At 44.2% G+C, this 22,586-nt stretch overlaps 2 protein-coding genes across 3 annotated transcripts in view; both read left to right on the top strand.

The window, feature by feature from the left end:
* The window catches only part of RBBP5 (RB binding protein 5, histone lysine methyltransferase complex subunit), a 36,672-nt gene extending 17,492 nt beyond the window's left edge, over window positions 1–19,180 (top strand). The window contains exons 4-14 of one of the 2 annotated variants that reach the window (XM_007086538.3): window positions 2,238–2,378; window positions 3,179–3,341; window positions 5,100–5,209; window positions 6,242–6,361; window positions 6,449–6,602; window positions 6,699–6,770; window positions 7,388–7,505; window positions 8,138–8,207; window positions 8,581–8,810; window positions 9,927–10,004; window positions 16,764–19,180. In XM_007086538.3, coding sequence (XP_007086600.1) covers window positions 2,238–2,378; window positions 3,179–3,341; window positions 5,100–5,209; window positions 6,242–6,361; window positions 6,449–6,602; window positions 6,699–6,770; window positions 7,388–7,505; window positions 8,138–8,207; window positions 8,581–8,810; window positions 9,927–10,004; window positions 16,764–16,792 — 1,285 coding nt within the window. In that variant the 3' untranslated portion in view covers window positions 16,793–19,180. Of the gene's footprint in view, window positions 1–2,237; window positions 2,379–3,178; window positions 3,342–5,099; window positions 5,210–6,241; window positions 6,362–6,448; window positions 6,603–6,698; window positions 6,771–7,387; window positions 7,506–8,137; window positions 8,208–8,580; window positions 8,811–9,926; window positions 10,119–16,763 lie in introns of both variants that reach the window. The other variant, XM_007086537.3, reaches the window with a different exon arrangement.
* A 651-nt stretch (window positions 19,181–19,831) lies between these two features.
* Window positions 19,832–22,197, top strand: TMEM81 (transmembrane protein 81). Its single transcript, XM_007086536.3, has one exon. It carries the CDS (start codon window positions 20,609–20,611, stop codon window positions 21,452–21,454), a length of 846 nt encoding a protein of 281 aa, XP_007086598.1. The 5' UTR covers window positions 19,832–20,608; the 3' UTR covers window positions 21,455–22,197.
* The last annotated feature ends 389 nt before the right edge of the window (window positions 22,198–22,586 follow it).

The raw sequence follows: 22,586 nt of genomic DNA, 5'->3' as shown, positions 1-22,586 counted from the left end.
AAAATGTCAGCCATTATTTCTTTCTTTTTTTTTTTTTAATTTTTTTTAACATTTATTCATTTTTTTGAGAGAGACAGAGTGAGAGCAGGGGAGGGACAGAGAGAGAGGGAGACGCAGAATCCGAAGCAGGCTTCAGGCTCTGACCTGTCAGCACAGAACCTGATGTGGGGCTCAAATTCACGAACTGTGAGATCATGACCTGAGCCGAAGTCAGATGTTTAATTGACTGAGCCACCCAAGCACCCCAGCCATTATTTCTTTAATACTTTGAAGCCCCCTTCTTTCTTCTCTTCTTTTAGGACTCTGATGGTGTGGATAGATCTTTTATTGTAGTTCCACAAATCCCTGAAGCTCTGTTCATTTTTTAGTCTCTATTTTCTCTAATTCAGATTGGCTAGTTATTATTCTTTCAGTTAATGGATTCTTTCCTCTTTTTTCTCCATTGGCTGCTGAACCCATCTATTGGGTTTTTTATTTTAGTTGTGTGTTTCACTTCTAAAATTCCCATTTCGGAGGCACCTGTGTGGCTCAGTCAGTTGAGTGTCCGACTTTGGTCAAGGTCATGAGCTCATGGTTCATGAGTACGAGCCCCACATCGAGCTCGCTGCTGTCAGTACAGAGCCCGCTTTATATCCTCTGTCCTCCACTCTCTGCCCCTCCCATACTTGTGTGCGTGTGTGTGTGTGTGTGTGCACGGGTGCGCGCTTGCTCTCTCTCAAAAACAAACAATTTTTTTAAATAAAAAAAAAAAATAAACTTCCCATTTCAGCTCTTCTTTATATCTTTTATTTCTTTGCTGAGACATTCTGGGTTTTTTTTTTGTTTGTTTGTTTGTTTTAAGCATTTTCATAATGGCTGGTTACAACATATTTATGATGACTATTAAAATTCTTGTCAGATAATTCTAACATGTGCGTCTTCTCTGTGTTAGCATCTGTTGATTGTCTTTTGTCATTCAAGTTGAGCTGTTTTTTGTTCTTGGGTCGATAGTGATTTTCATTTGAAACTTGAACATTTTGGGTATTGTGTTTTGAGATTGTAGAGGTTATTTAAATCTTGTGTTTTAGCTGGCCGCCTCTGACACTATACCAGCAGAGAAGAGAGGGTGCCATCTTGTTAACTGCCAGATGGGTTAGAAGTCCAGGCTTCTCATCTGGCATCATTATGCTGGGTCGGGTTGGAAGTTCAGCCTCTCCACTGGCCTCCTAGGCTGATTCCATCCTGGCTGGGAAGCATAGGAGTGTCTTGTTCTTCCTGTTCCCCATGTGGCCTCCACTTACACTGCAGTGGGAATCCTCATTACAGGCTGGTGGGTATGGAAATCTGGCGGCCCACTGAGCTTTATCTCACACCAACACAGTTAGTGGGGAAGGGTGCCTTGCTATACCCAGGCAAGAGTGGAGGTCTAGATTCTATTTAGACCTTGTTGACTGGGATGGAGGTGGGGCTGCAGTTTTTCGAATGGTGATTGCCGCGATAATTATTGCCTAAAACTTTTCTGTGTCTCTGGGCTGTCCTTTCCTGGTCCTTTGGCTCATGAAAGCACACTCTTCTTGAGGCTTTATTTGTGTGATTCCATTGGTGTTACTGGGTATTGGCTTCTCCATCACTCGGTCTGGGATATATAAGGCAAAATAAAATCCAGGGAACTTTCTGTTGTGTCATTCCTCATATCTTGTAGTCTCTAGCCAGTCTGTCTTTTCTCTTTCTCTGCCTTTCAGAGTCTTTTTGTTTGTTTTATGTGTATTGTCCAGGGCACTTAGCTATACTTAGCAGGAGGAATTCATTCCTTTTTTAGTTATTTTAAATAACAGATACTTATTTTTACTGTTTTGTTTACACTGTGATGGTGCTGTTTCTGAGACAACCTCAGAAAGCTCAGATACTCCCTGCTCTCCCCCAAGGGGGGAAAAATACTTGTTATGTCAACACTTAAGGGCTAGCAAATTGTAGACTCTTCTAAAACATTTGAGTTTTTATTTCCTGGAGTCACTTGTAGTGTTATCTTGAGCTATGAAGAGCTTTGGTTACTACATATAAAGATGTCATGTAGACGTTCTTATTTATTGCTTAGTTGGGAAAGCTTGTTGTGGATTTGAGTGCATGTTAAAAAAGGAAATATTTTTGACCCCGGCAGCTAGGGTGGTGTGTGTGACTCTGCATTTTTATCCATGAGAGCGCTACAGTGTACTTTAACTTAGAATATGTGCTAAATTCTTTTTTTTTTCCCCCTCCAGCTGGAGTCGAGATGGTCATAAGCTCGTGAGTGCTTCTACTGATAACATAGTGTCACAGTGGGATGTCCTTTCAGGCGACTGTGACCAGAGGTTTCGGTTCCCTTCACCCATCTTAAAAGTCCAGTACCATCCACGAGATCAGTATGTTAATCTGCGCTGTTCTTTCCTGGGGCAGGGTCTGATTCTGTATGGACTAGCTCCAGGCTCATGACAATTTCAGTTTAAGGTTTTAGGAGGCAAAAGTACACATCTCTTCAAACCTTCTACATAAAATAATGTTTCTGTCTAGGTTGGCTCTCCTGAATAGATTTTAAGGAGAGTGAGTGCTCTATAATTAAAAACTGGCCAATATTAAGACGTTGGAAGCAGGCAGAGGTAGGAATAAGTATAATAACTGGTCCTTGACCTGGAGCTTTCCACGCCTCCCGTTCCTCCCTACCCCTGCCAGTTATTTGAATTTCTTGTGACGGAAATAGTTCAGTATTCCAACTACATTTAAGAAAAAGAGTTACCCACCATTCCATTACCCAAACGTAACTGTTTTCATTTTTCTGGGTTCTCTGTTAGTCAAGGTCTCTTTAAGTATAAAGCTTGTTATATCGTGCTTTATAGCTCACAAGGCACTTACGTGCGTATGAGATATACGTAAATGTGTATTTTTACATGGTTTTAGTTAGTTTGTTAGTTACTTTGTTGCATACATATTTCTACTAGTTTGCTACCACTTCATATTTAATTTTAATGATTACATCCTGTTGCTGTATTCAGTTGTTTTTGTTTCCCTGTTATTAGACACTTAGATTTTAGGCCTTTCTGCGTTTGAAATTTGCTTGGGCTGGGAGAGTTGATGAAGGTAGTGACAGGCATCAGGGAAAAGGGCAAGAGAATTAGCCTTCTGATACCAAAGCAACAGCCAATGTACTATTCATATTTTTAAACAGGAACAAGGTTCTCGTGTGTCCCATGAAATCTGCTCCTGTCATGTTGACCCTTTCAGATTCCAAGCATGTTGTTCTGCCGGTAGACGATGACTCCGATTTGAACGTGGTTGCATCTTTTGATAGGCGAGGGGAGTATATCTATACAGGAAATGCAAAAGGAAAGGTAAGCCTGGAAGTTAGTGAAATAAGCATCAGTCGTTCGTATTTACTTGTTTTGCTTCCTTTGACATTTCTTTTATCCCTGGACTACGCATGTCTCCTGCTGATGGCAAATGTAGCCTGTTTTCCTCTCATGCCTTCATAATAATTTCTGTTCTTTTGATTTAGCGTGGTGAGGGATTAATTCAGCCTTAGGAAGGGGTGGAAGGGCCTTTTGCTGGATGCTAGTAATGAGGGGCTGTTACTCAATTATAAAAGTTAAAAGTCATAGCATAAAGTAGAATACATCTGTTGAAAATGTTTTAATGCCTGGTTCTGTAAATCTTGTATAATTCAGGCCAGCTTAACGTATGGTTTTGTGAAGTAGAAGTCAGGTTTAGCTGGGCTTTCAGGTCCCTTTTAAAAGCTTAGAGTTTGTTGGGGCGCCTGGGTGGCTCAGTCGGTTAAGCGGCCGACTTCGGCTCAGGTCATGATCTCGCGGTCCGTGAGTTCGAGCCCCGCGTCGGGCTCTGTGCTGACAGCTCAGAGCCTGGAGCCTGTTTCAGATTCTGTGTCTCCCTCTCTCTGACCCTCCCCCGTTCATGCTCTGTCTCTCTCTGTCTCAAAAATAAATAAACGTTAAAAAAAAAAATTAAAAAAAAAAATAAAATAAAAGCTTAGAGTTTGTAGTTCCATTAGGAAACTTGATTTTTTTTTTTAATGTTTGTTTATTTTTGAGAGAGAGAGCGAGCATGGGAGGGGCAGAGAGAGGAAGAGAGAGAGAATCTCAAGCAGGCTCCACACTGTCAGCACAGAGCCCGTTACGGGGCTCAGACTCATGAACCATGAGATCATGACCTGAGCTGAAGTCAAGAGCTGGACGCTTAACTGACTGAGCCACCCAAGGGCCCCTAGGCAGTGTGTGTGTGTGTGTGTGTGTGTGTGTGTGTGTGTGTGTGTGTGTGAGAGAGAGACAGAGAGAGAGAGAGAGAGAGAGAGAGCGCGCGAGAGGGAGATTGATATTGGGGCATACAGGCTAGTGTAATTTCATGACTGTCTTAGAAAGTGGCCACTTTTGGAAATTATGGTAAACTACACACAACATAAATTACAACGTAAAACTTACCATCTTACCCATTCTTAAGTGTACAGTTGAGTCATATTAAGGACATTCACGCTACTGTGTACCGATCACCACCACGTATCTCCAGAGCCTTTTTCATCTTGCAGAACTGAAACGCCACTTGTTTACCAAGGACTTCTGTTCCTTGCTCCTTCTCCAGCCCCTGGCAGCCATCACCCTACTTTCTGTCCCTCTAGATTTGGCCACGCTAGGTACCTCCTGTAAGTGGACTCATACAGTATTTGTCTTTTTGTGCCTGGCTTATATCACTTAACCTGATGGCCTGAAGTTATATCACTTAGCCTGATGGCCTGACGATTCCTTCATGCACAGCGCAGGCCAGAATTCCCCTCCTTCTCGTGGCTGAGTACGGTTTCATCGTATATATGCACCACCTCTTGTGTTCCCACTCGTGTGTTGATGGATACTTTGGTGGCTTCCACCTTTTGACTATTGTGAATAACACTAAGCATTCTATTTTAAGAAAAGGTTAAGACACGGTCCTTTATTTGAAGAATTAAAAGGCGGTACCTGTTAATCAGGTTGAATACATGAGAACAGAAATGTTTATATTTCTACCCAGCTTTAGAAATGGAAGCCAGATCTAATTACTCGAAGTTACCAGAATGCTTAACTTTCTTTTTTCCCTTTGAACTTTAGATTTTGGTCCTAAAAACAGATTCTCAGGATCTTGTTGCTTCCTTCAGAGTAACAACTGGAACAAGCAATACCACAGCTATTAAGTCAATAGAGTTTGCCCGGAAGGGGAGGTGAGACCTTGTCTTTTTAGGGACAGTTTTAAAAGTGAGTAGAATGCAAACATACATTGAGATTCACAGTTTTTGTGTCTATTATGCGTACATTTTTAAGAAAGTTTACTTAAAAAGTAATCAAACTGTCAGTATCTGGTTCTTAAGTCCATAAAGTGTTCCACATTGAACCAGCAGTCACTTCTTCTTTCTCTGGAGGTTGTCGGGCAGTCCTTTTACAGAAAAGATATCTGGGTGGTATGTGCTTAGACCTACAGTGTCTGGCACATGGTAAGCACTGGGCAAAGTCAGCTCTTCTAATAATCAGAATTGATGTCACAGAATTCACATAGTAATTGAACATACATTCTATTTACATAAAGTCTGTTTACCTTTTTAATGTCAGGTGTTTTTCTGGTAAGTTTGGTTACCCAGCTAGAAGTAGGTAGGTCACAGAAACGACAAGAATCAGGTTGTCAGTGTCAGGAAGAGAGGTGACAGTCCTCCTGTTTTGTGCAGGACCATTCGTGTGTACTTTGAGGACATTGATGTTCAGTATTCTCTTGAAATTAGAAAAGGTTGGTGAAATCTGTAAGAAGGTAGTGAGATAACTTCTATGTTAGATTTCCAGTGTCACTATAGTAAAAATTTGAACATTTTAAGATGACAGATTTAGTTTATTAACTCATTAGGAAGAATATGTTATGTACAAAACAGGCCAGGAAAATGAAGTATTCACATACATCTATAAGTTGGTGAATTCAGCAAGCTGGTTTCAGTTTAGAGGTCTTGGATTTCAGTCAAACACTGAAGATTAGTTGGTGCATATAGGGTTCAGGGATACACGCAGAGTATACGACATATTTTCACTTCAAATTGTATTTTGGTTTGGAAGGTGATAGGTAAATACATAACTACTCTAGCCTATCACTGAGTCTCTTCTCAGTTTATTAGTTGTCTTATGGTACTGTTCTAAGTAATGGTTAGTAACGGAAAATGTTAACAGAAGCAGATTTCTGACCTTCGGTGTTGATATTTTTATCCTTTCTCTAGTTGCTTTTTAATTAACACAGCAGATCGGATAATCCGGGTTTATGATGGCAGAGAAATCTTAACTTGCGGAAGAGATGGAGAGCCCGAACCTATGCAGAAATTACAGGACTTGGTAAATAGGTACGTCTCACAACCTGGGAGACCACGGGATAGTTCATGACCTGGGCCAGCTTCTGGTTCTCCTTGGGTACTTTCTTTGTCCTTCAGAACCCCGTGGAAGAAATGTTGTTTCTCTGGGGATGGAGAATACATAGTGGCCGGTTCAGCCCGGCAGCACGCCTTGTACATCTGGGAGAAGAGCATTGGCAACCTGGTGAAGATTCTCCATGGCACGAGAGGAGAGCTCCTCTTGGATGTAGCTGTGAGTAAAAGGAGAGGTTGCTGTCGTCACTGACGTGCAACACATCATCTCGGATCCATTCTTAGAGCCAATTTTTCTTTCCTTCCTTAAATTTAGTGGCATCCTGTTCGACCCATCATAGCATCCATTTCAAGTGGAGTGGTATCTATCTGGGCACAAAATCAAGTAGTAAGTCTTTTTCTGGTTTAATTGCTTTGAAGCTAGACACCCTTTCTTTATATCCAAGAACCTTACAGTTAGTAAGCTAAAAATGACCTGTTTAATTTCTTTTGCATGCACTTCTTGTAACTTAATTAAATACAGATGCAGTTTTGCTTTATTTTGGTGGGAGAGATTTAGCCCAAAGCTGATTTACTAGCTCTGTTTTCAGGGAGAAAGCCTGTTGTATTTTTCTGTTACTCACCTGAGAGAGAGTTCTCTTTTGCTCTTCTTACTTTCAGCTCAGTTAGTTTCTGTTTTACTTCCCAGTTTTATTTTGAATACCTTTACTTTGTAATTTGCATACCCCGAAGAAAATGTTAACGTTTTACCTGATCATTTCATCCTAAGAAGATTAAAGATGACAGTTCTTATGGAAGAACTATGGTTAATAAGAGAATGTTTAAGATCGAAATACCTTAAGATAATAAAACCTTACAGATGCCTGATTTTTATTATCTGCCAGGTTTGATCTCGGAGTTCTGCATCTCTTACATCCTCCGATCTTTCACTTATATCAGTAACGTGTAGCTCGTAGACTGCTGCTGTCTCATGTGGTTAAGTAGTGTATTTTGTCTGTGGCGTAGGAAAATTGGAGTGCATTTGCCCCAGACTTCAAGGAGTTGGATGAAAATGTAGAATATGAGGAAAGGGAATCAGAGTTTGATATTGAAGATGAAGATAAGAGTGAGCCTGAGCAGACGGGTAAGATTTCTTGACTGCAGTCTCTCTTTCTTCAAGCTCACGCAGTTTTTTGTTTTTTGTTTTTAAAATTTTTTTTAATGTTTTTATTCATTTTTGAGACAGAGAGAGACAGAGCATGAGCAGGGGAGGGGCAGAGAGAGAGGGAGACACAGAATCCAAAGCAGGCTCCAGGCTCTGAGCTATCAACACAGAGCCTGACGCAGGGCTTGAACTCACGGACTGTGAGATCATGACCTGAGCCGAAGTTGGATGCCCAACCGACTGAGCCACCCAGGCGCCCCAAGCTCACACAGTTTTGACAGTGTTTCAAGAGTCTTTCGGTGGTAGGCACTGACGGAGGGCTACCATGGGCATTTTTCATTTTTCCTAGGGTTCCACAGCACTCCTGCCATTTCTGTGTGTGTTTCCTGATTAATTGCACATGGTTAAATGAGGATTTACATGTGGCACGTAGCAGTGCTCGGCATGGGGGTGGAAATTCATCATGTGTTTGTTGAATGATTAAGTATACTGAACTATTTGGTTTTCCTTTTTTGTTTCTCTGGAACTTTAGTGTATGGATATCATTAGGCTGCAAGTAAAAAGCAGTTTTATACTTCTTCTCATACCTCCACTGTGTTTTTCTCCTGCAGGGGCTGATGCTGCAGAGGATGAGGAAGTGGATGTCACCAGTGTGGACCCTATTGCTGCCTTCTGTAGCAGGTGAGCCACCTCTGCACGTGAGACCTCAGGGTGCTGCTGCTCCTGCTCCCCCTCCTCCTGGCTGTTCTGTCAGCCTTCGTTCATTAGTTCAAAATGATAATGTCTTTGGTGTACAAGAAATCCCATCCCTGTTCCCCTGATAGAGAATCTTAAGAAAAACTGAAATAATTCATTTATGCTGTTTATTTTCATGACTGATTTTATTATCGGTATAGTCAGATTTCCCTTAACTCATCTTGGCTTTCTTAAAGTTCTAGATCCATACCTGTTGCTTATGGTTAATATAGGTGATTCTGCCCTAGAGGAAGGGTTCATGGTTTAAGCAACTGTCTCCTCTTTTTTCCAATCCCTTGGCTGATCCTGTTCCAAATAGTGATGAAGAGCTGGAAGATTCAAAGGCTCTATTATATTTACCCATTGCCCCTGAGGTAGAAGATCCGGAAGAAAATCCTTATGGCCCCCCACCGGATGCGGTCCAAACCTCCCTGATGGATGAAGGGGCTAGTTCAGAGAAGAAGAGGCAGTCTTCAGCAGATGGGTCCCAGCCACCTAAGAAGAAACCCAAAACAACCAATATAGAACTTCAAGGAGTACCCAATGATGGTAAGAGCTGCATCTTGCCCCTGTTGCCGAACAGACATCACTGTTTCCTCTCCAGCACAGTCTGGTCATTTCCTATTTGAGGGATTTTACCTTGAAGGAAATTTCCCATGAGTCTTTCTCTTTCCCTTTCCTTTCCTTTCCTTTCCTTTCCTTTCCTTTCCTTTCCTTTCCTTTCTTTTTCTTTTTAATCGCGTCTTCCAGCTTGGTAATGATTTCATCTTCTTTTGCTTCTCTTTTAAATCAGAGAAATTATGCCTTCTAGTACTTGGCCTAAGTGACAGCTTTCCATCTCCTGACATCTGGCTCAGAGTGCTTCATTACACCATTCTTCTCTTTCCCTGTGGAGTGGTGTCACTAGGTGGTAAAGTACTAGTCAGGCCTGGATAATCTTTGCATTCTTCCTGCCTACCTTTGCAGTCGGACTCCAGAAGCCTTTATCATCGCCTCTTGGGATAGGACGGGGGATAGGTTGGATGGTGCGTGCGTGTGTTTACTCCCGAATGCCATCCGTTCTCTTCTAGCTAAGCACACACGAGTGACTTGTGCAGCCGTGCGTCTCCCTAGGGTGGAGTATGCCTGCTTGCTCCAGGCAGTGTGGTGTTTGTTGATCACTGCTGAGTTGTGCATCAACTCTGCAAGTTGTTTCACTGTTTCTGCTTTACAAAGGAGAAACTTTTAGGCTTTGAGAGGTCAAGGGGCTTGCCCAAGGTCTCGGGCAGTGGCGTAGTCAGTATCGTTGCCCTGGTCTGTCTGGTTCCAAAGTCCAATTCCCCTCCTGCTCTCACAGGCCAGTGTGCCCGTGTGCATCCCTGGCCTGGCGCATGCGATATGTCGTCAGTGTGTTTTTCAGCTACCTGGCTGGTGTAGAGCTGCCATGGGATGAACCATACAGGCCATCTGTGCTCTTTGGTCAAGCAACTATTTCCCATTTAGCGGCCACACTCTTCTATAGTTTTAGAATCAGTGAGAGCAAACTTTCCTCCTTGTATTAATGGATCTGGGACCCGAGAGCAACACTCTGCTCCCGGGTAGTCACAGTGTGCGGCGCGTGTCTGGTTGGGGTGCTGGGATGGGCGGCGTGTGGATCCCTTTCCGTGCCTCTCTGTCCTTTTACAGAAGTCCATCCACTACTGGGTGTGAAGGGGGATGGCAAATCCAAGAAGAAGCAAGCAGGCCGGCCTAAAGGATCAAAAGGTAAAGAGAAAGATTCTCCATTTAAACCGAAACTCTACAAAGGGGACAGAGGTTTACCTCTGGAAGGATCAGCGAAGGGTAAAGTGCAGGCGGAGCTCAGCCAGCCGTTGACAGGTAAGGACACACTGGGAGCGCTGTCTGGCTTGCTTCGTGGCCTTGCTTTGTACAGCCCCTGACTCCGTTTAACTGCAGCGTTCTTTCCCTCCTCTCCTTTTCCCAGTGGCAGACATTCTCTGAGTTTCAGGCTGCTGCCAAGGGCAGGCAAAACCAGATTTGGCTTAATTCAGTGGCTCTTAACCTTGGGTCTGTAAATAGGTTTCAGGGGATCTATATTCCCCTGATATTACATGCAAAACATTGTGTGAATATTTTTGTGGGAAAGATGCCCATAGCTTTCATCAGATTCCTGTAGGAATCCGTGAGCCCCGAAAGGGTAAGAACCCCTGGTTTAATTCATTTCTTTGCCTGTGTTCGCTTCCAGGTTTTTGTTTTGTTTTGCCTGAAATGAAAGAGCCAGACAGATAACCAGAAGTGTATAAAGCTTGCTTTATGCAGCCCTAGCTGTTTGTAGCGTTTTGTCTTTCTTTAAACTGTTCACATCCTAGAGGCGGGGGTTCTCTCTCTCTCCGTAGTCCAGAAGCAGTGACAGAGCTGTCAGTAGTCCCGTCACGTTGAGGAGGAAGGTGAGATGGTTTTCCAAATAGGATGAGATTACCACAAGAGACCGCAACCGTATCTGTGTAGCTTCTTAACTCCTAAGCCTTTGAAACTTACTGAGTTTTCTCACTTTGCTTGAGGGAGGAAATTTTGGGGGGGATGGAGAACAATCTTAATTTCCTGTCAAATACTTGTGAATGCAGGCCAAATGGTCTCTTGTTTGGAAAATAGTAATCAAATTAGAGTCCATTTCTATTCAGACATGACTGGGTTTTGGAAAACATATGTATGAGCATCGCCTTAGTGTGGGCAGTGCTCTAGCTTCCCTGTGGCTAGGTCAGGAGACTCAGAGGCAGGGCTGATAAAGTGTCAGTGGTTGTATTCAGATTTTATTCCTCAGGCTTAAAAATTTAAAAAAAAATTGTTTTTTAACGTTTATTCATTTTTTGAGAGACAGAGACAGAGGGTGAGTGGGGGAGAGGCAGAGGGAGAGGGAGACACAGAATCCGAAGCGGGCTCCAGGCTCCGACCGGTCCGCACAGAGCCCGACGCGGGGCTCGAACTCACAAACCGCGAGATCATGACCCGAGCCGAAGTCGGATGCTTAACTGCCTGGTGCGTCAGGCACCCGCCCCATCCTCTGGCTTTAAAATTTTAACTCCAGCGTGTGACCCCAGCTGTGCTGGCGTGACACGCTGCTACAACGTGGACCAGAGTTCGTTGTTTGAGTTACACCTTCAGTCAGTTGATCGTGATGAACATGAGTTCTCTTCCGTAGAGAAGCTGAAGCAGACTCAATTACTCACTTTGAGTATTCTGCCTCACGCGCTGGATTTAGATGTTCCGTTTTCACAGCCAACGCGTGGCACTGACAGCAGCATTGTTTCCCCAACAGCGCTATTTATGTTGTTCACCGGGGATCAGTTACCACCTCTACATTCAGTCCACTGAAGGCTCTCTCTGTATGTGTTTTAAAATAGTCGGGATGAGTTTCATGGCCATTGCCAACAAAGATTGCAGGCCAGTAATTGATTCATGTAAATACAAACGATCCTTCTATAGCCTAGTTCTGGTACAAGCTGTGGCCACTACAGAAACACACGGTTTACCTTTAAATAGATTTCTCTGGCCTAACGAGCTGAAATGCTTGAGGCTGATGTAAAATGTGGCCAGACATACGGACTTGATTGAAATACTCTAGGACCTAGTCTCCTAGCTTCTTCAAAACCTGCCAGTAATGAATCATTTGCTTTTTAATAGTCAGTGTATGGCAAATAAACCACTTAAAAGTTTTTGAAAATTCACATTTCCCTTTCTATAACTCAGTGATTTCAACTTTTAATTATAGTTGATCTGATCACTAGCAGTGAGGTAAATATCCCTGGCCTTTCTTCAGTTGGGTTTCTGTCACAGACCCCGTGAACCACTGTTAGATTTTACAGCATAGAGTACAATATTAATGTTGTTTCTCAGATGTACTTGCAAAATGTCTAAACAAGAGTCAAAATCAAATGTCAAAGAGTTTGGTCAGCCATTTTTATTTCCTAAAATTCTCAAAACTTCTCAAAATACTGAATACGGTTTGCAATGACATTTTCAAGTATGTGTGTAATACATGCTTCAGTAGTAGAAGTTAGTGTTTCGAAGCTCCTGGCAAGAATGGATACCATTATCTAGAGCCTATTAGAAGTTAATCCCTACTCACTGTGCTGACAAGGTTAAATAAGGTAGTGACCTCGTTAAAGGCTAGAACTTGTATCTCGGAATAGCGGGGGGCTATAAACCGGACTTTTATTTTCTACATTATTTTTAGTAGGTGCTCGGGTTGATCAGCCTTAAATAGAGGCAGCTGTTCTAACAGCTTCATCCTTAAAATTTTTTTTTTATGTTTATTTATTTTTGAGAGAGAGACAAGAGCGTGAACGGGGGAGGGGCAGAGAGAGAGGGAGACACAGAATCCGAAGCGGGCTCCAGGCTCCGAGCTGTCAGCCCCGAGCCCGATGTGGGGCTCGAACTCGTGAACCTCGAGATCATGACCTGAGCCCGAGTCGGACGCTCAACTGTCTGAGCCACCCAGGTGCCCCATTACAGCTTTATCCTTAGAAGGACTAGAGGGGACTTCCACGCCAGGGGGATGATAGGTCTTTTGACATCACGCAGACAGAACAACTGCTCAAGATGATGCAAACACTGCACCGGCCTCTCATGACTGTGCAGCTCACACTTCCCGCGTAAACTACGCTTCCTTCCTCCCGTTTTCGCCTTTCTTCTCTGGCCCCGTTCCTTGACTTTTTCCTGAATGGAAATCTCCCAGACCGCAATGGCCAGATGAAACCAGAGAATGCTGAGGAGCAGGATTTAGAAAACCTCAAAGGCGGCCATTGTGGTTTGCTCCCAAGGCTTCCTCAGAAGGCTGCACCCAAATTCACAGCCTGGCTGCGGTGTGGTTTGGGTCTTTATGGAGGCTGTGCATCTGGGGGAGAATGGGGACAACTCCATTATGCCTCTTGAGTTTCAGGACAGCCTGTTGGATCTTTTGTGTGGGATTCTGAGGTAAAACCTCTTTGGCATTCGAGTTTTGTGTTCTTCCACGCCTCAGAGATGTTCCATAAAAAGCGATGTGCGGTCATTGTCGATTTTCAGGAGATACTAAGATACGAAACCTGATCCAGATGCCTGAGGTTGAAGCGTCTTCAAAAATCAATTCAGTGGGAGGATTGTATTTGCAGAGCCAAGCTTTGCGGATCTCCCCTCTCCCCCAGTGCCCTACTTTTGCATCAGAGCCAAATTGTTTGAAAGGATTACAGGTGCAGGCTGTGTTGCTGCTCAAGGTAGATAAATGGCCACTGTTTGTTAAAATGTGCAGTTGACCGGTTACTGATGAAGCTATTCGATAAGCCCTAACTGGGCCTGATAAAGCTGATAGCCTGTTGTGTGTTGCAACAGGAGATTACGCATTTTGAGGGAAGATTAGAAGACACATAGACCTGTATAGGAATGATCTGGCCATCTCGAACTTGGGCCTACAGAAAATTCTTCCCTGTCAAACAGCTCATTGGTGTTAAATAGCTTCAGTGGACCCACATCCGTGAAGACATGCCTTCCGTGATGAATGAGGACCAGTCAGCGAAGCTTACTTAGCGATGGTAGCCCTGAGTGAGCTTTGGACTTTCTGGAAAGGCCAGATCCCCATCATCGACGCCATCTCTGTGATTTCCCCTGAAGTACCTTATTAGATTCTCTCCAGAGTACAGCCCTCAGAACAGAAACTTGAGATTGAGCAGAACTACCAGGGTCCTTGTTGCTGTGTGACTGCTCAAAGACCGCCCAAGAACTAGGGCTTCTCGGCAGTAAACAGAATCAGTAGCCAAGTGTGACAGAGTTGTGGCACGTCGCACACATGGTCTAAAGGCCTCTTGTAATGGTGGGCATGAAGAAGTTGGTATGTACCTGGGGCTCGTGGGGGTGGCGAAGGCCAAAGCGAGCATCGGCGCTGCTTCTGGGGGCACACGGGCACCATGTCGATTTCCCTGCGTGTGGCCACACCGCTGTCCCAGGCCTCTGAGCCACCTCCTGGATCCGATTGTTTTGAATCTTGGTAGGGGGTGAGGTTTTTTTTCCCCACTTCGTCTCTCTCTCTCTCTCTCTCTCTCTCTCTCTCTCTCTCTCTCTCTCTCTCTCTCTTTTAAGGTTTATTTACTTATTTTTGAGAGAGAGAGAGGGAGAACCCCAAGCAGGCTCGTCACTGTCAGTGCAGAGCCTGATACGAGGCTCTATCTCCGGAACCGTGAGATCATGACATGAGCCGAAGTTAAGAGTCAGACGCTTAACCAACTGAGCCACCCAGACTCCCTATCCCACCTCTTCTCTCTCTTTTTTTTAAATGATCAGTCTTTCAAAGGCTGATATATGAACTCCTGCTAAAATCAGACAGCTACTTGGATATTCTTTCTTATTCTTTGTGATCTTATTAGTGGACTAAGGTAACGTTTGAAAGTTAATATCCAGTTTTTCTTAGACTGCCTTGGCTTTGGCTGCCACTGGGAGGTACCAGTGACAGCTGTTCATCATGAGCTCAGTTTCTATGAATTTTCTGTTCTTGGCGATTCCTTTATGTTGCAGCAAAATAATACAGATCCTTGGGGCAGATTTTTAAATAGCCTGGAGCTCTTCTCTTGTACTGTTTCTCTATTTTATCTTGCTCATAGTATTATTGCTTACTGTGGTTTTCGGTTGTTACCTGATACCTCAACAAGCCTTTGTGTGTGGCTTTTTTTTTTAATTTATTTTTTTAATGTTTTTATTTATTTTTGACATAGAGAGCGTGCGCGCATGAGCAGGGGAGGGACAGAGAGAGAGAGAGAGGGAGACACAGAATCTGAAGCAGGCTTCAGGCCCCGAGCTGTCAGCACAGAGCCCGACACGGGGCTCAAACTCACGGACTGCGAGATCATGACCTGAGCCGAAGTCGGACATTCAACCGACTGAGCCACCCAGGCGCCCTGGTTTTTTTTTTTTTTTTTTTTGGTCTGTCCACATAAATGAGGACGATACAGAAACATTAACTGACCTCAGATAATCAGTGTAATGTACCTCATTAGTCATCTGGAGTGCCCATTATTAATACTATTGATTTATGATCAAACCGGTTTTTCCTGTCGTGATTAAGGCTTAAAATGTTAATGCTGTGTTCATTTTTAAATGGCTAAAAGTAGATTGGTCAGGGTACCTATGGGAACAATCAGTGAAGCTGGCCTTAATGTGATAAAGGCATGGTATTGAGTCCTGTGCAGTACATTCTTCTGCTGCAAGCATTTTTTTTTTTTAATTTTTTTTTCAACGTTTTTTATTTATTTTTGGGACAGAGAGAGACAGAGCATGAACGGGGGAGGGGCAGAGAGAGAGGGAGACACAGAATCGGAAACAGGCTCCAGGCTCCGAGCCATCAGCCCGGAGCCTGACGCGGGGCTCGAACTCACGGACCGCGAGATCGTGACCTGGCCGAAGTCGGACGCTTAACCGACTGCGCCACCCAGGCGCCCCTGCAAGCATTTTTTTTAAAAAAATCAATTCAAGAAGTTTTTACGTTTTACGTTGAGAGATCTGAAAAGTGCCAGATAAACTTTTTATCTTACTGAACTGTATAAAGTTGAAATTTGATTTTTAACAACGTAGCATCCAGGAGAGTTTATATCTCATAATTGCTCGTCTGTGCTGAGGCAGTTGGGGCTATATTTTTATTGCCGGTTTTCATCCGTGCTTGAACTTTTACTTTAAAAATCAGGTTAAAAGCAAAGTTTATAAGTGGGTACTTTTCTTTCATAACTTGGACATTATTTTTTAACCATTTTATACCTTCAAGTGGCATGTCCTCCCCCCCCACCCCCCCCCCCCGCCACATTCCAGATGACATCTGGGAGGATTTTCTTCACCTTGTTCTCTTCTTACACTTCCTAGTTAATATTTCACAGCAGCCCATTTAAGGATATCCCTCAGAGGTTGAACAGCTTCTATGGAATAATCAGGGAAGTGTTCGTTTGATTTTACTATTCAGGATTTTATTTATTGATCAGTTGTTGGTGCATAGAAATGCCGACAGTAGGTTTCATTCACATTTCACCATATTGGGTTCTAAGGTGATGAGAATGTCAGTCAAGGAACAGGGGTGCTTGAACAACGGTCTGTTGCTCATTGTTAACCACTTAGTGACTGATTAGTCTAATATAGGAAGGATGAAAAGGTGTAGCACCCTAGAATTTCCTTTCCTCAACTTACTGCGCTTTTTGGATTGTAAAGCATTTGCTTAACCAGGTTAGAAAATGGTTAGCAGCTTAGCAAATGTGTAGAACTCTGATCATTTTGCTTTTATTCCCCTTTGGGGCAGTGCTGAGGAAAGTATTGGGGTGGGGGTTTGGGATTTGGATTTTTTGTTGCTTCAGTAAAGGGTAAATGCGACTCGGAGTCGGTTTTCGCTTAAAGGGGGAATTCTTAGCCCACGTGTGCGTGTCAGCCATCATCCGGCATCCGTCAGTACTTGTGTGCTTGCAGGCTACCGGGCGAAGTTGATGCTAAAAGAAATCTTTTTGTGTCTAATCTCTTTAGCAGGGGGAGCAATCTCAGAACTGTTATGAAGACCCTTGAAGTTCTTCGTTCTTCCCCCACTTTGCCATCATGTGGCCTCTGGACACTGTGGTCAGTCATTTGAGATTGACTTTAATTTAACACAAAGGCCTCTACCTCCGACCCAGGAGGTGGAAGGAGCGAATCGTATGTTTGAATGAAGAAGTGAATTATGGAAGAAGAGTATACGGCCCTTCCCTTCCAAGCAGAAGTCCAAATAGGCTCTCAGGAATGAGGATTCGTGAAGATACCAAGCAGGAGTTTTGACTCATTCAAGCTTCAATGCTTAGTTCTGTTGCTGGACAAAAGAGACCAGTGTTGCTCCTCTTAACTGTTGTACCCAGGATCATTTTGACCTGACATTTCCTGTCTCCTGTTAGCCTTTCATCCTCCATGCATGTCCTCGAGTGACTTATTCTTATCTGAAGTTTTGCAGCCGGTGTCCTAGAAAAACTTCTGTTGCATATTCTGTCTTCCATTTTTAAACTCCCTCTCTCGCCACATACCTCCTCTATTTCCATTTTGCGTACAGAGGAGGGGCAGAAAAGAAAGTGCTTGAAAGAGTTCGTTTTCAGAAAGGGAAGAAAGATAAGAAAGGCCCCCTCTTCTTAACATACCCCATTTTGCTCAAGAAGCTGGGCTGTAAGAGGGTCAAGGCTTTTCTTTGTTTTCCTGGCATTGCATGGTTTCCTCCAGTGGTGGTTCATTCTCATTAATCATGGTTTTTGAAAATAGCTAGTCTCATCCATTTGCAGCAAAGAATCATCCGTAGTTCACACTGCTTCGCCTGCACTGGCTTACGGAGAGGGGAACAGACCAAGGGGTCTCTCAACAAGCTGCGTTTTTATTGGGGTGGGGGATCTATGCAAACGACTAAAGTCAGACCGTCCGAAATCAAAGCAGCAGTGACAACATAGTTCAAATCAAAGATCAAGGAGAAAAAAAATTTTTTTTTATCATTGCCTATGGATAGCCGTCCTTCCCATCGGTCATTACGTTTCTCCCTTCTTGTATTCCCGCTCCTTCTCCCTGCCACCTGTTGTCAGTCTCTTCCTTTCTGTGAAAGGTTGCTTAGCTTTTTAAGAAAATTTTTTACTTTCTGCTTTTTGCTTTTGCTGTTCTTTGTATAAAAAGTAGCAAATTGGATGGACGCATCCATGAGGTGTTTGAAATTCTCTGTAAACCCAGAGTCCAGAGACCAGGTGTGGAGAGGGCTGGCTGGCCCGGCGGGAGGCGCTTACCCTGGGTGGCCAGCTCCGTGGTTTTCTCAAAGGAGAGTGTCAGCACTGTGCTTCTTGTGAGCTCCAGCAGCCGCTGGGTGCTTCTGTAGCTGGCCGGACAAGTTGATTATCTTTTGGATTTTAAGAGAGCAATCAAAGTAGACATACATCAGGAAGAGCCTCTTTCTCCCACTCCATCTTTTAGAACCAGAACATTCAGTAGTTGAAGTAAGAGCGCCCCCTGAGTCAATTGCAAAATGTCTGTAGTTTTAGATGCCACCACTTTTTTCCCCTCAGATGTTTGTGAATTTCATTTTGTATTTCACATCAGACCGGTGGTTGAGATTGGCGAGTGGCTCTTTAGACACGTGTTTTGTTGACCTTGTTTCCATTCCATTTGTGTGCTGTGCACCGTCACAAGCTGTGTGACAACGGAAGGCTCTGCCCCACTTCCTGGGCAAAGTAACGCGGTGCCCTCTGCTCGTGCACTGGGACGTTTATGCCGTGTCCACCTCCTAAGCCGGCTGCTGAGAAAATCAGCTTCAGCCCTGTCAGGTCGTCTCTGGCAGCCGTTCCTAATAATTATTTATGCTTTGGAATTTCTTTCAGCTCCTGGAACTTTCTCTCCAGTTTGATTTTCTCAGTGTGTACAACATATGCATATTCTCTTCTCTTTTGTCATTCCTCCCCCTCCCCCCATTTCGTTTTTTAACGTATTTCCATAGTTTTGTACAAGATGAGACTTAGCCTTGGGTACTTCTTGCTGAAGCTTTAATGCTTTGTAAATAAAAGCGGATGTTTATTAAAGAACAGGTGTAGATGTTTGTTTGTAGACACTGATCGCTTCCGAAGCTCACCAGCCACTTTGATTTGTATGACCAAAAATGCAGTTTACTGTTGCTGATGTTCGATCTTTCTGCGTGGAGATGCAGACCTGGGAGGGGTACGGCGGTGGTCGCGGAGTCCGGAGTTCGGCCTCTAGACGAGATTATAAACAAACAGTTGAAGAAGAGAGTTGGTATTAAATCGCAAAGATTGTCTAGGAATGATCTCTCCAAATTTTTTTAACTCTGTAAGTGTGTGTGAGTGCTTGATAGAGGCCGCAGTGCCGGGAGATACTCTGGATGTTACAGAAATGCATGCGAGGGCATTCCCTCCTTCCAGGCATCTTTCTTAAAGCATAAATACCATTGAATCCCTCTTTACTAGACTTAAAAAATCTAGACTAAATAAAACTCATTGAAATAGCTTTCAAACCCATAAAGTCAGTTTAAGTCTTTGATTTTAATCATTGTCAAATTGTCAAATTTTAGCAGTGTCTACTGCTAATTTTTTCTGTCCTGTGACTAAGAATCCGTCTTTGACATCATAGCTGTTTCATAGCAACCTTGACCTGAGTGAATGATGAGCTCCTCTGGTCTGTAAAGGGAGTAGGCCAAGAAGCAGGCAGGATTAGGTGCCTTCTTTCCTAGAAGACACCTTCAGTGCCCTTGGGAAGGAAGCATGGTAGAATGGGAGAGAGGAGCCATACTGGGCATATTCCGCCCTCCCCTCCCCCTGCCCTTGCTGATAAACATTTGGATTCTCAAAGGGTGGCTTGGTCCTTGTCTTCATGAATTCTCATTTCTTTCTTTTCTTTTTTTTTTTTTTTAATGTTTTTTTTTTTTTTTTTTTTTTTTGAGAGAGACCGAGCACAAGCAGGGGAGGGGCAGAGAGAGAGGGAGACACAGAATCGGAAGCAGGCTCCAGGCTCGGAGCCGTCAGCCCAGAGCCCGACACGAGGCTTGAACTCATGAACTGTGAGATCATGACCTGAGCTAAAATTGGAAGCTTAACTGACTGAGCCCCCCGGGCGTCCCCATGAATTCTCATTTCTATTTAAAATTTCTTACACGTGAACGGTGTTTCGCACTTTACAAAGTGTTTTCGTGTACAGTTTATCATTTGATGCCCAAGGTGACCTTCCTGAAGTCGGCAAGGAGGTCTTAATTTACAAAGGAGCAAATAGAAATCGAAATTGAGGAAGGATCAGTCAGCTGCATCCCAGTCCAGAGTTCTTAATCCTTTTTTTACAGAAGGTTTAGGAGACTTTAAAATCAATAATAACTTAATGCAACATAATTTTTTTTTTTTTTTGACTTGGTATTTGATATCTTACTTGGTCAGATTTAACTGAGGTTTTGAAGCTCGTTAATTTGGATCCCACACCTTGGAGAGGAGGAGCAGGGGTAAGGAAGAATGTAGCTTCACTACGCATTTGACGTCATTTGGAAATTCGCTTCAGCTCCTGAAGTCTCTTCCCGAGAGGGTGGATTTAAATTCATTACAAGGGCCTGAGAAGAACGGAGACTGGTGAAATAGTCACTAACAAGAGCAAGTAAAGCAGCGAAGTTGTGACTTTTTTTCCTGCCTCGTGGCCTCGCCCCTTTGCAAGGACTGGACTTGTGTTTTATTGAGTTGCAGTGTTTCGCCGACAGTGGGTGCTGCGCCCTGTCTTTTGACATTGAACGCTATCTCGTGTCAAAGGAAGTAAGCTGTGATATCATAGAGGATTCACTTGGAACTCTGCGGGGTGCTGGCTGACGGTGATGAGATGCCCACCGAGACATGAAGATTTCAGCTGCTGGTCTCATCCTCGGGAGCCTGGTGTTAGCCTTCTCTCTGCCTTTGGTGGTGACTTTGCCAAAAACACTGGCCATCCCTAAGAAGCTGCAAGAAGCCGTGGGGAAGGTCATTGTCAATGCCACAACCTGTACTGTCACCTGTGGCCTTGGCTACAAGGAAGAGACAGTCTGCGAGGTGGGCCCTGATGGTGTGAGAAGAGAGTGTAAGTCGCAGCGCTTGGAATGTCTCACCAACTGGATCTGTGGAATGCTCCATTTCACCATTCCCAAAGGGAAGGGATTTGAGCTCAGCTGTCTGAGTTCAGACATCCTGGAGATTGGGCAGGAAGCATTCCGGTTCACCTGGAGACTTGCTCGGGGTATCATCTCTACTGATGATGAGATCTTCAAACCCTTCCGAGCCAGTACCTACTTTGTGAGGTTTCCCTCTGTTCAGGAGTACGACTCTGGGACATACCGGTGTGATGTGCAGCTGTTAAAAAACTTGAGACCTGTCAAGAGACTCTATTTTGGGCTGCGGGTCCTTCCCCCTGACTTGGTGAACCTGAATTTCCATCAATCCCTTACCGAGAATCAGAAGTTAGTTGATAAGGGCCTGGAAGTGAATCTAGACAATCAGTCCGAGCCTCGCCGCCCACGGTGGAAGAAGAAGGTGGCTGTAGCCTTGGGAATAGGAGTTGTCGGTGGAGTGGCTGGTGGTGTATTGATGGCCATTGCTCTGGGCTTTGGGCTGAGGGTGGTCTATAGAAGTGCTGGCCTTGAGTCCTTAAAAGCCCTGAAGGACTGGCTGCCCAGGACCCTGGACTGGCTGTTTAGGAAGCCAAGCTAGCTCTTCAAAGGATTGTCTGGCTGAGTGATTGTGGCTCAGCCAGAGGGGAGGGCTTCCACTGCCAAAAGTGAGTGGGGCCCCGGGACAGGGGCAACACCATGGTAGCGTGATGGGCAGTGCTCTGCCTCTCCGTGTCCCAGGTGGATCTCTTCCTGATCTTTCCTGCCCACGTGGCACCTGGGAAGCCTGAGTGTAGGCCCCTCCCCTGTCCCCGGGAAGAAGATTCTGTCTTCAAGCTCGCAGTCATTATCTTTCACAATTTGAGGCCTCTCTACCTCCATCCCTTCTTCTGGGTGGTATAATCACATAAAGGATATATTAATAGCTTGTCTAGTGGAAACCTGTTTTTCCTCTTCAATAAAAATAATTCACAGTGGCTGTGTATCGACCTGACCTTCTCTGCTCTTTAGTAAAAATCTCCCGCATATGTGTAAGTTGTCCCATAATCAACCTAGCTCTCCTCTTTCTTAGATTTCTTAGACATTGAGCACATCGCTTTGGAGGAGGGCATATGCCCATGTGTGGCCAAGCCAAGGCGATTAGTAATGGCATCTGACCCGGGTATGTAACAGTCACTCAATACATTGCTCCTTCTCTACGCCCCCGGTGAGCCCTCTGTGTTCGGTGTTAAAGACTCCTGGTAAAACGCTGGACCCTTCACCTGGTAGGTTTCCCCTGAACAAGTTCCTTGGCTTGCCTCCTGCTCCTGTTGTTCTAGCTCTTGCAGTGCCCTGACGTGTGTGTTCCTGGAAAGGTCAAGTGTATTGGTTTCTTCCAGCAGCCAAGGCTGTCCAAGGAGGGACAAAGACCTTCCTACCTCCGTAGGAAATAAATCCTAAGACCCTCAGAGGCCATTGAGGCAGTGTGAGGTAATTGGCTGATGGAATTGTCAGGGAAGAGGCTCAGCCACCCCCTGAGCTCATTCTGAGAGAATTAGAGCATTTCTTCTCCTCACTTTTCTCTAGCTGCAGACATGGTAGCAGATAGGAAGACTTGGACTAGTGGTTCTCTTCTCTAGCTATGTGTCTGAATCACCTGGATAAACTTTTGAAACGTAAGATTCCTGAGCCCCAACCCTGAGGATGCTAACTCAGTTAAAATCATGGCTAATGGCTCATTACCATTCTATTAA

The sequence above is a fragment of the Panthera tigris genome, chromosome F3 (assembly GCF_018350195.1).
Source record: "Panthera tigris isolate Pti1 chromosome F3, P.tigris_Pti1_mat1.1, whole genome shotgun sequence".
Lineage (NCBI taxonomy): Eukaryota > Metazoa > Chordata > Mammalia > Carnivora > Felidae > Panthera > Panthera tigris.
Note: the sequence above shows the minus strand (reverse complement) of the source record. Positions and strands in the feature narration are given on the sequence as shown.

Bases quoted from the DNA above. Each gene is read 5' to 3' on its own strand.
- TMEM81 (XM_007086536.3), top strand. From the start codon at position 20,609: ATGAAGATTTCAGCTGCTGGTCTCATCCTCGGGAGCCTGGTGTTAGCC.